Source organism: Pungitius pungitius, chromosome 18 (assembly GCF_949316345.1).
Source record: "Pungitius pungitius chromosome 18, fPunPun2.1, whole genome shotgun sequence".
Classification (NCBI taxonomy): domain Eukaryota; kingdom Metazoa; phylum Chordata; class Actinopteri; order Perciformes; family Gasterosteidae; genus Pungitius; species Pungitius pungitius.
The window spans coordinates 7,094,874-7,107,439 of NC_084917.1; the positions used below are offsets into that span (position 1 = coordinate 7,094,874).

The 12,566-nt window shown below is 45.4% G+C and overlaps 1 protein-coding gene across 2 annotated transcripts in view; it reads right to left on the minus strand.

The window, feature by feature from the left end:
- LOC119226870 (WD repeat-containing protein 70) overlaps positions 1–12,566 on the minus strand; it is a 30,851-nt gene that overhangs the window by 7,675 nt on the left and 10,610 nt on the right. For both annotated transcript variants that reach the window (XM_037485219.2, XM_037485218.2), the window contains exons 10-13: positions 10,822–10,996; positions 3,068–3,167; positions 2,851–2,935; positions 2,622–2,760 (exon numbers count right to left, since the gene is read on the minus strand). In XM_037485219.2, coding sequence (XP_037341116.2) covers positions 2,622–2,760; positions 2,851–2,935; positions 3,068–3,167; positions 10,822–10,996 — 499 coding nt within the window. The remainder of the gene's footprint in view (positions 1–2,621; positions 2,761–2,850; positions 2,936–3,067; positions 3,168–10,821; positions 10,997–12,566) is intronic.

Consider the following 12,566-nt stretch of genomic DNA (forward strand, 5'->3'; position numbering starts at 1 on the left):
CTTTTTTTGTTTTTTTAAATCCAGCCAATTGCTTCGTCCTTTGATAGTCAACACGTTCTCACCTGGTCCCTGCCCCCTTTGATAAAACTAAGATAAGCTTGACTGAAGTATTTACCAAATGGACCTAAAGCAGCCTCTGCTCCCAGGATCCAGGTCCGGGGGTTATGTAGACTGTTTAGTTAGAAATGATTGGTGGCCCTTCCTTTCACTCGCCCAGCGGCCACGCCACTTTATGAAGACTGCACTTAAACCCTGGGGCCATCCGAGAAGCAGACAGCCGATGTAAACATAGTAAATAGCACATTCGTCAGGTTCACTGAGTGCACGTCAACCAGAAACGGACCGATCTGATGCTCGAACTGAAATTTCACCGCATCACGTGTATATATGACAAATGGTGGCGAGGCTCCTGATACCAAATCGCCGAGGGCGATGCAGACGCACAGACTGTTGGAAGTAATGGTCAGCGGGGCGGTGGCCGTCAATGTGTGAAGTGGAAACTGCGTCGGACGAAGCTTCCTACAATAGAATCCGGATCAGAATACCCAGTACCCTCTTAAGTGTAAGTAAAAGTGTAAGTAAAATACTGAAAGGCATCAATCCAAAAATGTGGATCAAAGTAGCAATCTGGCAGCTAACTAAACATTTCTCCAATGATTACTCACTGTGCATGCTCCTCGTAACCTCTTTATTTCAACATTGGCTGAATTAATTGCCTAATGTTTACATGCTATATAAAGGAATTGATCTGGGAGTGATGAATATTACCATTAATGTCCACTTACTATATTTTCCTCAGGAAATGGAAAGAATCTCCACCACAACATGTATTTTCCCAAGGCCCCGGTCATCAGACTCAACATGTCAACACACACATCAAGGCTTTTATCTACACAAAGGCAACAAATTGACTTAATAAGAAGGCAAGAAACCATTCAAATATGTGAGTGGCTTCTAAGGGATATTTTCCCAGACTGCATAGCTGTCGGTCTTTCAGGAGCAACCAGTTAGAAAAGTATTTCAATCATTGCTGTATACATTTTGCGAGGTTAGAATTAAAACAAATAGAACATTTGGCGAGGCAATTGGCAGCTTTTCCACACTCCATTGTTTTCTGTGGAACACTGTGGGAAAACCTGCAGCACAAAGGGGGCAGAACGAGAGGATGAGGGTTTGCTGTCTTTCCAGTGAAAGTGAGCCCAAGCTTTCAGTTTCTTATAATGGTGGATGGGGGAAATGGTGAAAGGCCAATGGGGGGGGAAAAAAATGTAGCTCCAAATGTTTCCCGTCTTCAGCACAGAGAAAGAAAAGATAAAACGGCCATGGAGCGATGCAGAGGAGTGCTGTTAAGCTCTTCACAGACTCTTTGACCCAAAGTGTCCGAGGTCTCCCTTTGATGCTGCCTGTGGAGATTTCAGCACCGCAGTGAGCTTTCTGCTAATGTTACAGCCACTGTGGTTTATGTAGAGTACGCAGGGAGACCTTAAACGCAACATGTGAGCTGAGCAAAGGACGGACGCAATGTATCATGCAGATTCATAATAACGCAGACTGTCTTTCGGTGAAACCATTAATTACTTGATTAGTGATTAGTTAGAATCTCAGATGAAATGGGTCAAACCAAAGCGGTAGTCCGCGCTCTCCTCAGCTCGTGCATGTGTGCAGTCGGGTGTGCACTTTGTGTCGACGCTGTGCCAAGGTTTGCAGTCTAACAGCAGCTGGCTGGCCGGACACGAGAGACGCAGCTTTTGTCTCTTTCCCCTCTCTCCCACACGTTGAGTCAGTGGCAGATTTAAAAGTGGTGCGTCTCAGCCGGGGAGACCAAGTTAGAAGCCATTAGCCTCTGTCAGACCTCTGTGTTATGACTACAGATACACAGTGCTAAATCTGTTGGAAAAGGAGAGACAGAGGAGGAGCAGGAAGCAAAAAAAAAAAAAAAAAGCAAGGTATTTCTACTGGAGACAGCACCTCTGCCCTTCATTTCACCACCTATGGCTGGTGGCTCTCACCAAATGGGTTTCTGAGAAAGCAGGATTAGCAGAGAGCATATTGTGGTACCGGGGTTGAGAGCGCAGCGCATGTGATTGGAGCATGCCGGTTGTGTCCATAGGTTATTCAATTTCCACTGAAACTCAAGGCGTATAAAGAGCGTCAATAGCTGTCCTGCCAAAGACTGGTGGGAATGACTTCCTGTAAGGAAAGGTCACATTACTCCACTCTCTCCTAGCTCGCCTCTAACCATTATCTTAACTTTCCTCCCCCTTTGCCCTTATTTCCCGCGTGATTTTCACCACAAAACCCCGGCGCGATTGAGAAGATGGAGTAGAAACTTTATTCTGCTAACTTGCTGAGGTACGACTTCATCAATACAGGGATTTAAAGGGAAAATGTCTGCCACAGCACTGGGCTCATGATATTTGACTTTGTTGATCTGGCGGCTGGATACGTTGTGTTCTCAGGGAGCCATAAACAAATAAAAGCATCTCATACACATTCACATGCCTTTCCATTATGCTTCATTGTGAACTAATTATGTTGTTTTTTTGGGGACATTTTGGTTAGTAAACTAAATATATCAACAACAACTTGCCAAAAGAGCAGTAGGTTGAGACAGGACTTACAGCATTGGTGACTTCTATTTCATAGACCCTCTGAAAGGAAACTCGGTCCAAGAAAACCAGCTTCCCGTTTCCTCCGTCTTTCTTCACAGAGGTCCCCGTTAGAAGAAGCCTGTCATCGGGGCTGAAACAGCAGTCAGTCCTAACGGGAGACAAAAACAAGCAGGCAGTATTTTACATCAGTTCATAATCCACCCATCGTTTGCAGTGGCTAAGATGAAAGAAGCCTCACATGGTGAAGTAGTTGCACAGCCCAGTAGCTACATTCACAGGCTTCTTGAAGTTACGTATATCCCACATCTTGACGGTGTCGTCCCCTAGGAAAAAAACAAAGATTGAGACGGGTCAAACAGGTCAAATAAAATTCGTCATATTCAAAGAAGGTTGTTGATGTGCACTTTTTTCCCCCCCCGAGTGTACATGGAGGTTGTAAGGGTTACTTTTCTTACCTCCACGTGACGCCAGAGTCCTGCCATCGTAGGAAAAGGCGAGGCAGGAGGTGTCGGATCCCGGGTTGTGTGCTTGCCGACAGTGGAACTTTGTATGGACCTGAGAAATAAAAAAATAAAATAAAATAAGGGCAAACACTGCATCTCTATACTTCACAACCAGACCGACAAAGAACAGATGGCAGCAGCTCACTCTGTATTTGTGTTGGATAAAAGGTGCGCAGGTGACTTGATGTAATTGATCATTCATTACAGAACTAGATCAGTCAACCGTGCATCAACACGCTGCTCATCCATATTAAAAAGAGCTCCTGTGCTCTCCTGATGAACTACAGCATGAGAATGCATTGCCCCGGTCTCTGCAGGAACAAAAAGGGCTTTTTACTCCCTTCAAAACGCCACACGGTTTCCATTCCCTCCATGAACACAATATTATATATTTAACTATGAAGCCCAATACAACTTGTGAAATATCAGTAACTTTACAGACTGTACCCACCACACACTTCAGCAAGACCACAGACCACAGATTTACTTTGGCAAGCTCGGGTCGGTGATAGAGTTTATATTTTTCCCCCTGGCTGGTACCTGAAATACGCCAATAGTCCTCCTGCGTGCTCTTTGTTAGGCGCTAACATGAGACCCGTTTACCCGAAGCCACGGCTTGACACACGTATTTCCATTCTGGCTTATTATCAGCCATACCTAAGTTTAAGTTAAAGTAAATTTAAGTCTCGAGGGTCACCAGTAAGTCAATTTGAGTGTCAAAATAACAACCAGAGGGACTAATGAAAAGAATAGGGAGATGTGCCAGAAGCATAAGACACAGCGGGAGGTTGAGAACAGTGAAAAAACTGTTCCAACAGTCAAAAGGTCCAGTAAACGTCCACATATTAAAGCCAGGTTCCTGTGGATGGGGAGTAATACCAAGCCTCAACATTATGTCAGGTCTTCTTTGCTTCTTTGCTTCTAAAAAGAGAATGTTATGGTATATTTTGGTAATCTGGTGATAATATATAAATATCCAAATGATCTTTCTTTTACGTGATGGCTGAATATCTTTGAGTTCCAGGCTGCTGGTTGAACATGATAAGAACATTTTCTCTAACATCCTCTTGGACTTGGCATTTCTCATTATTTTCTGACAAACACATTATGAATCCCTAATGACAATAATCCTGAGTGGAAGGAATACATACATATATCAAGTGGAGAAAGTGCACAGTGGAAGGTTTTTACGGCACACAGCCATCGTCGGGCAAACCATGAGAATAATCTTGCCCCTGTAACTATTTCCTCGGCATGTCGCTGTATACACGAGGATGACATCTTACTCAACTTGGCTGTAATGCTCAGCATGCATCACTGAAAACCAAGAAGGCTAGGTGACATTTCAGCTGAGGTCATTCTATAGAGGTGAGAACAGACTGATTGCAAACACCAGAGGGAAGGAAATTCCCACCTTTGTAGCTCATGGGGGTAAAAAAGAAAATAGCTGTTTTAGGAAAAGCTGCTGGTAGCTTTTTAGGTACAGTTTGGAAACAATTAGAAGTCCCCCCCCCCCCCCCCCCCCGCAAACAGAAGCATTCAACCCTCTGGTCGAAGCAGCTGTTTTGAGGATGGCCAGGTGTCGTGCAGCGTACCTCCTCAGTACTCTGAGCAAACTGGTGAACTACTGTGGTGCACAGTGCATGCGTGTGCCAAGGTCTGCAGCTCTGGGCTGGAAATAACCCAGCACTCCCACCCCACCCCACCCCCACCACAGACTCACACACACACACAAATCCCTCTTATCTTTCTCACACATAAACACAAAGGGAAATAATGAAGAACATCTCTACAGAAAGGTACACGGCAACCCAAAATGTGGACAATGAAACAGTGAAAAGGCAAATATGACAATGTTAAAAAAGATTTTATGCTTGCCAAACTGGGTCTGCATTTTAAACTGCAATACAACTCTAGATTATACCATTAGAGATGCGTTATTATTTGCATTGTTGATTAATTTGAATCGTTTAGTCTACAAATAATCCAGCCCAATTTCTCAATTGTCACGTCTTCGTTTTGTCAACAGTCCACAACTTGGGACTTTAATTGCACAACTATGTGATGCTGTAAAAGCAGCACAGTCTCATATTTAAGACACTGAAATGTTTGACACGTCTTTGACATTAATGCGTGATGAATGCCTGAAATGAGTAATTGATCTTTTCTCTTCTGCCCCCCCCCCCCCCCCCCCCGCCTTATTTCTACACCAGTACGGCCGGATTACAGGGATCGATCATTAAAAGACGGTGGTTACTCAACAGTCTGGGAAGTAGGCTGGCTAACACTCAAACAAACATAACCTTGGTTTCTACAGCTACATTTTCATTAATTCTAAACGGAATGCAAATAAATCAGTGAAAAGAGAATTGCAGCAATACAGGCTTTTGACTCGCAGGGGTGGATAAGGAATTTGAAGTGAGCACAGCGTGTGGAGGACAGATAAGATAGAGACGCGTAGAGAAAGCGGAGGGAGCAGGGGGGAAAAGGAGTGTGAGCTGAATGAATGATGTGTCCCCACGACACAAGAAGGAAACGAGGTCATCCTTCACTTCCAAAGTCAGTAAATGAAGTTATTAACGCAGATTACACAGTTACCTTGAACTGTAGATAACATGGATTCCACCTTTTCAGGCGTGGGCCACTTAGCCTCGGTCGTCTCTGCAGGGATAATTTCCCCGCTTCCCATCATCATTTTACCCCCCTATATTACCTTGGACTAAAATCCACTCTCCTCATTTCTTATCTTAAGATTATCTTCCCATTCAGCTGCCTCTTGAATTGACTTGGTTGAGAAATAAAAAGCCAAGGTGTCGTTTTAATATGAAAAGTACATTATGGTATCTTGCAGCAGGTGTGCAGCAGCTCGGCCACTAAACGGCAGCTAAGGAATGACGCCAAAAACACACCATACGCTCCCCGACTGACTTCTTCATGAGTCCAAAACAACAACAACAAAAAAAAGACACCGGGGACCCCCGTTACACTGTGCACGTGGACAATGGGAGCGTAGTCCTAACACTCGGGTCTCTGAACCGCGAATGCCGGCGAGTCATCCTTGAATCCATGCATGGTAGCACAAACGGGTCGGGTGGGGTGGGCGGGTTATGAAGAACGAGGGTCTCCCATGAGCGGATGCACGAAGCTCCGTGTGGCACACCGCGAAGGCGGGTCAAGTGGAGAGGACGATGCGGGCGGGTTTCCATGGCATGTGGGTACGAAAGGGTTAGGGTTATAAGGTGCGTTTGTTTCCCCTTTGAACATATGCTCAACAGACCCTCAGGTTTCTTCAGGTCAGCTGGTGAGAAAAGTTATGAGCTCTGGTTCGACCCATGATGAATCCTGCAGTCTCTCTTTTCCTTTTTTAAAAAAAAATCCAAAGTCTTTCTGTCCTAATATAAAAACCATATGCAGCTGTGTTTTAACTCCTTTTACATGGCTGCTGTACTATCCTCAGTATCTGTTTTGTCTGCACTGAATAGAAATGTTTATTAACATTTAGATATTTTAAAAATATTCTTTAATCCTTACAAACAAGTGGAATGAGGGACAGGGACTCTGGGCTAAATTATGAAAAGCAAAAACAGATTTGCTTAGACAATAAGTAATAAAAACTATTACATCAACCTGAATATCAGTCGGTAGAAGTAACGCCTTCAATGGTACGCTGGCGGTTATTCTTGCTTCCTATAGCCAACATATCCCCCCCCCCCCAGCTATTTCTAGATCCTTTTACTGCTGTTGTGAAAGCCTGCGTGTTTATTTACTATCCTGATGTTGGCCGATGCCACGGCGTTTGCTTCCTGTGATAATCTACACAGCCGGCCTGTGAAACTGGAGTCTCGTACGCGGCTCCAAAGCGCTCTCCTGCGCCTCGTGACTTCCTCTGTAAACTCTGCCCTTCTTCCCGCCCTCGACCGGGCCATCGGCTCATAAATTGTCACCGAACGTGAGCTCTGCTCCCCCCCCCCACACACACACACACACCTCACACGGATTTGCTTGTACACCGGTTCCTATGAAGTCGTATGCATCGGTTGATATACGCACACAAACACACACAGAGCCCTTATAGGTACATTCGGCGGTGGGAGCTGATAAATAGCTGCAGCCACACGGCGTTGGGTTTCATCCTCCGCTGACTATGACAACAATCTACCGCAGGGCCAACTGGTCCCGACCACACTATCTGGGTATCATTTTAGAAATACTGCCTCGCCCCAACCTCCATACTTTTTACGGCCGCACACCTGAAGGCTTAATGATGCCCACCGCGCACTCGGCTGTAACATCTCCCTTCGACCTCTGCTGCTTTCTGAGGATCAAGTGGCCAAACCGCGGTCCTGAGCAGCTGCTCTGATCTTTCATGGAAATCAACAAGTGGTTAAGGTGAAGCCGTGGTTTGTGTGTGTGTGTGTGTGTTTGTTTTTAGCCCATCACACTGGACTGAGTGTCATCGTGATCGGACAGTGTGTCCAACTGAGGCGGATGTGTTCCCGCATGCTGCAGCAGTCACGTGATAAAAAGGCTCCTGTGTTAGTGCCTCCTTGAAGTCATATAATGAACATTGGTCCCCACGGGAACATGAATGAAGGGAGGGAGGATCAGGATGTTGGAAGAAAAAAAAGAAGAAAAAAAAGTCACAATGAGGATGAAGGGAGCTCTGGTGTAACTGCTTAGCATCACACTGTCTTCAAATAGGGCCATTTATGTACTCAAAGCAGTTATCAGATCAGTTATCAGATCAGTTTTCTAAACATTTTCATTGGACATTAAGAAGCTCTTCGGCTATTAATCTTCCACAGAGATCTTATATGACCCCGAGAGTTTACAGTGACGCTGTGCAGTCCCATTGCGCTGAGCAGGTGACACTAAGCTGTGTACTTCTAGAACAATAACAGCCTGTTCAAAGGAGTTTTAAAATAAAAGGAGCCTGGCACCCTAAGTCAAGTTTTTGAATATCAAGATGAGGTTTAATCCCCAAAAAATGACATCTAAATGGATCCAACTCAAACAATATTAAAACGTTCTCATAATTAAGAAACGGTTGTGCTTATAAAGCGAATGCAGAAAAAACAGGAGAAAGTCTGCCGCGCCATCTCAGGATGACCTTCCCCAACGGAGTATTTCATCAAAACCACATCTTCTAGAGGTCCCACTTTGAAGTCTGGAAACAAGTCCACCTATGACATCATAACATTCCCCAGGTCTCTGTAGTTTTTTTTTTTGGGGGGGGGGGGGGCCTGCACCCTCAACCCACTGACTTCCACGCAGTGCACATTACCTGGCAACCATTTGAAACGCAGTCTCTGGTGATCCTGGCACCGACCCCGCCACTGGTCAGAGCGGGAGCGTGCAATCCCCCTCTGTGGACTAAAGAGAGACCGACTTGACTCCCATCGCAGGATCAATCAACTCACGAGAACCATGTGTCATCCTCAATAGCTTCTCTTTGGACTCGGACTCGGATCAAGGTTGTGTACATGATTGATTGTGATTGATCCGCCAGCATATTCTGGCCATGAGTAATGGTGGCGATAGAACAGCCGATAGAGCTCTTTTGAGTGTGTGTGGGGGTGTGTGTGTGTGTGTGTGGGGGGGGGGGGGGGGGGGGGGGGGGGCGGCAGCAATGAGGAGGTCAACTCCTTTTGGGGCTCGTGGCCTGATTCAAGTATGCGGCACAGGTTGCTGATTAGGACGGGTGGGTGGGGGGGGGGGCACCGACTAAATTCTTGAGCCATTCAGACAGGACAGGCTCCAGCGGTCAGGCAACAGACGTGACTATTGTAAGCTGCTATGGGACGCAGGGTAAATATTTAGCTTGGAGAAAGAGGGGTAATAAATTTGGAGAGCTTTAACCCAATCACTCCGAGCCTGCTGCGACGAGCAACCTGCAGGGATGGTGCGCGACGGGATTTCGTGGTGCTACACAGATACACGGAAGAACAAAAGCTTCTACATATAGAGCTCCTCCATCCAAATGCATATTTTTGTGTCGTGTGATAAGTTGCCTGTTGGAGTAATTATCATGTAGCCTACTTCTCATTTGACTAATCTGGATAAGCCCCTGTGTCCAATCAAGCTGTTCCAACTCACTAACCGCGGCTTTATTATCACTATTCCCCAATGAAATAACACAGGCATTCAGCCCCGTCCACACATGGGGATGTGAAGCGGAACACGTAAAAATTTGAGCGAAACGGTTTTTGGAAACATTGCGGATGGAAAAAAACAACTTCTTAATCTTCAGCTAGTTTCATAGAAATAGACCAAGCAGCTCTTCGTATCTCATGTTGACCGGATACTCGTCGTCTTTGGGAGTATTTCGCAACATCCGTGTCCTTTCATTTTATCGTTCGCCAAAAATGTGGGCTTAGGTGTTTAAGGTCTCCCAGGTGAGGATCCACAAATACTCCTCACACTGCGGTAAAAGCAACTTGTGAAACCATGTTTGTGAAAGAGCTGGCCATAAAGTAAGAAAAAAAAAAAAAAAAAACTGGAACGATGCCTGCAATACGTCACCTCTGAAAGTACTGAGGTACGAGTACTGCAGGTCGCCTGAGCTCCCTCCTCTAAAGGAATGAACCTCTTACGGTTCTTTTATTCTCTTCACATCTCTGCCGTGGAGGTGAATTCTGTGTCCGATTAAGCTGTAAATCATGCTTTTTTTGGGGGAGGGGGGGGGGGGGGGGGTTCTGACACTGTGTCACCGGCACAGCCATCAAGAACAAGAGACTCACAGGTGCAACAGGCAGCCATGGGTTGATGCGATGAAACAAGCCAAAGATCTCCTCGATTCTGAAGCACCAAATGGAAGCCGTGTTGGTGACGATTTTTCAAAAATCTCAAGTGTGAACAGTTGAATAAGTGAGAGCGCGGCTACTTTTGGGCCAAGATCAGCGATTACCTCAACAATGTGAAACTTGAAGAATGGAATGAACACGCTGATCACATAATTACCTAATTTTAAAAAATACGGAATAATGGGACAGAGAGAAATTGGGATTGGGCCTCCCGGTAACTTCCATGCAACTCAATCATCAAACATCATTAGTTAATTCAATATAAATATCTTTTAATTCTTTACGCAATGTCCGTCTGACGGTGAGTCCACCTCTTTGGTCCAAATATCTCTACAACTAACAACCTTTAATGAAGCCATTTGGGGCCATCATCAGATCAAAAAGTGTAATGTGTCCCAACTGGGTTTTAAGTTTAATATCGGCTCAGCTAATGGCACTCCCAAAATATTGAGCCAATTAGCGCCTCCTGATCCTAATAGATTTTGCACTTGATAGATATTTTAGCTTCTAGACATCAGCGAGTTAGCATTGACCCAAGCTCGGCTGTCTCTAAGAACGTCCTCACGGAGCCTCCAACATGGCTGCAGATGCTTTAGTTTCTCCAGAGTTTGGATGCAACGTAAGCGACTCTTTGGCCCCATTGGTGTGAAAACCGGTTCCTTGCGGGTCAGACCGGCTTTTTGATCACATATCCAACAACTCCCAGCTTGGGAGGAATGCATTTCAAAGTCAGGTATTTTTAATTCCGGTCAGTGTTAGTGTGGTAGTGTCATGCTGAACCCTGACCTCGTGTCTGGCCTCTGACCGGATGACCTAAATCTCATGACACTGCACACAAGGCCATAAAAAAAGGCTCCTGCAGTGAGGCGGTTGGTATGTGTGTGTGTGTGTTTTAAAACTCACGCTGAGGTTTCTATCCCAGATCTGGATGGATCCGTCCTGGCAGCCGGCGGCGATGAGCTTCCCGTCGCGGCTGTAGGTGCAGCTCGTGGGGACGACCTTCTTCCCCTGGAAGGAACGCGGTTTGAACACAGACTTGTGCTGCTTCTCGGATTTCAGGTCCCATGTGCGCACGGTCCTACGGACGGACAGAGACATTCGAGTCATCCTCACTGTCACGAATCATATAGAGATGCAGGCTCCCTCAGCCGTTGTCATGAGGTTAGGCAGCTATGTGTGTTGCGGGGCGAGAGGTTAGAACAGTAGATCAGTCTGACAGGCAGGTCTGGAGCTTCCCCTGAACATATTACACAACCTGGAGCCCTGAAGAGGAGCAACTAAAATACTACTGCTTCACACAGTATGTGTGCCAATAGGTAGCTTCATAGAAAAATGACACATTTTAGCCCAAAAAGGAGCACCTGCTTGTTTCATATCTAGATTTAAAACATTGGCCGTGTTATACCCACTTATTAAAAATACTAATAGCAACTGCAATTTATTAATCAAACCACTAAATAATCGATGTATTATATGCAAATATATTGCAAAAGCAATACCTTTAGTTTTTTGCATTAAATACAAAATACATATTAAAGTTCACAATAATGTAAAAATGATTGATAATTAATGAAGCAAGAAGATTTGTCTAACAAGTCATTGCAGTGGTCATAGAATCTAGAGTGGACGACGATCTGACAACAACAAATTATAGAGTTTAAAAAAAGGTGGAACGTTTCACCTTTGACCCCATTGGCACGACTGGCTGTCCAGAAGATCTCCAAGCATGTTATGTTGCACAAAGCCTCCATCTCCCTAATCTAAATATTTCAATGAACTCGCCCTGCTGCTGGTAAAAAGCATAAGAGAGGCGGCGACAAACCGAGTAACTTAAACCTCCACATCTATTTATTGAACTACCTGACCCCACACACACACACACACATCAGACAGAGCGTGTCCAAATGTGTCTGTGACCCACTGCTTGCTTTAGTGGGCATTATGACCTTCGGGTCACGAGGTCAGCAGAGGAGTATAAACATACAGGCAGGGCTGCTACTAACAGCCCGGTGAGGATTCCCCCCTGGCCGGCCACAAAGTCACAGAAACACACACTCAACTGTGTTTGGATAAGTCGCACAATGTGATACAAATGCCAGCTGAAGACGTATGGTTTGGGCGAAAACTGGCAAGGGTCAAATAAAACTCGATTTGGTGCATAGTAGAGTTTAAATAAACGTGAACCAAAGCTGTTCATGAATAATCCATCTTTAAAGACCACCGCACTGAGCGGAAACGTGTGGATCTACGTGCCCATGCGTGAATGATTAAGCGCGAACAGCCTCAAACCGGATGACAAATTGGTCCACCTGCTGCCTCACACAGACTTCTCTATTTTGTTTACAGAGGACTGCGGGCGTCTGTCAAGGCAATAAAGACAACGTAACCTTTCGCATAGCACACAGAACCAGGAATGCTATTTATCGTGAGGGCTCTTTCCAAAACATGGCACGGCTGGCTGTGAGTGGGATACAGCGGGGCGGGCAGAGAGGCCACGCCCACCACCGTCAGACACACAGCGGGGAAGCGCCCCGCTCTAATAAAAGAAAAAAATCTTTAAAACAGTTCATTCAACTGTAAAATAACGTCCCTTTCCCCTTCCAGAGTAACAACGAAAAAAAGAACAGTTCTTTTCATTCAATTTGCTT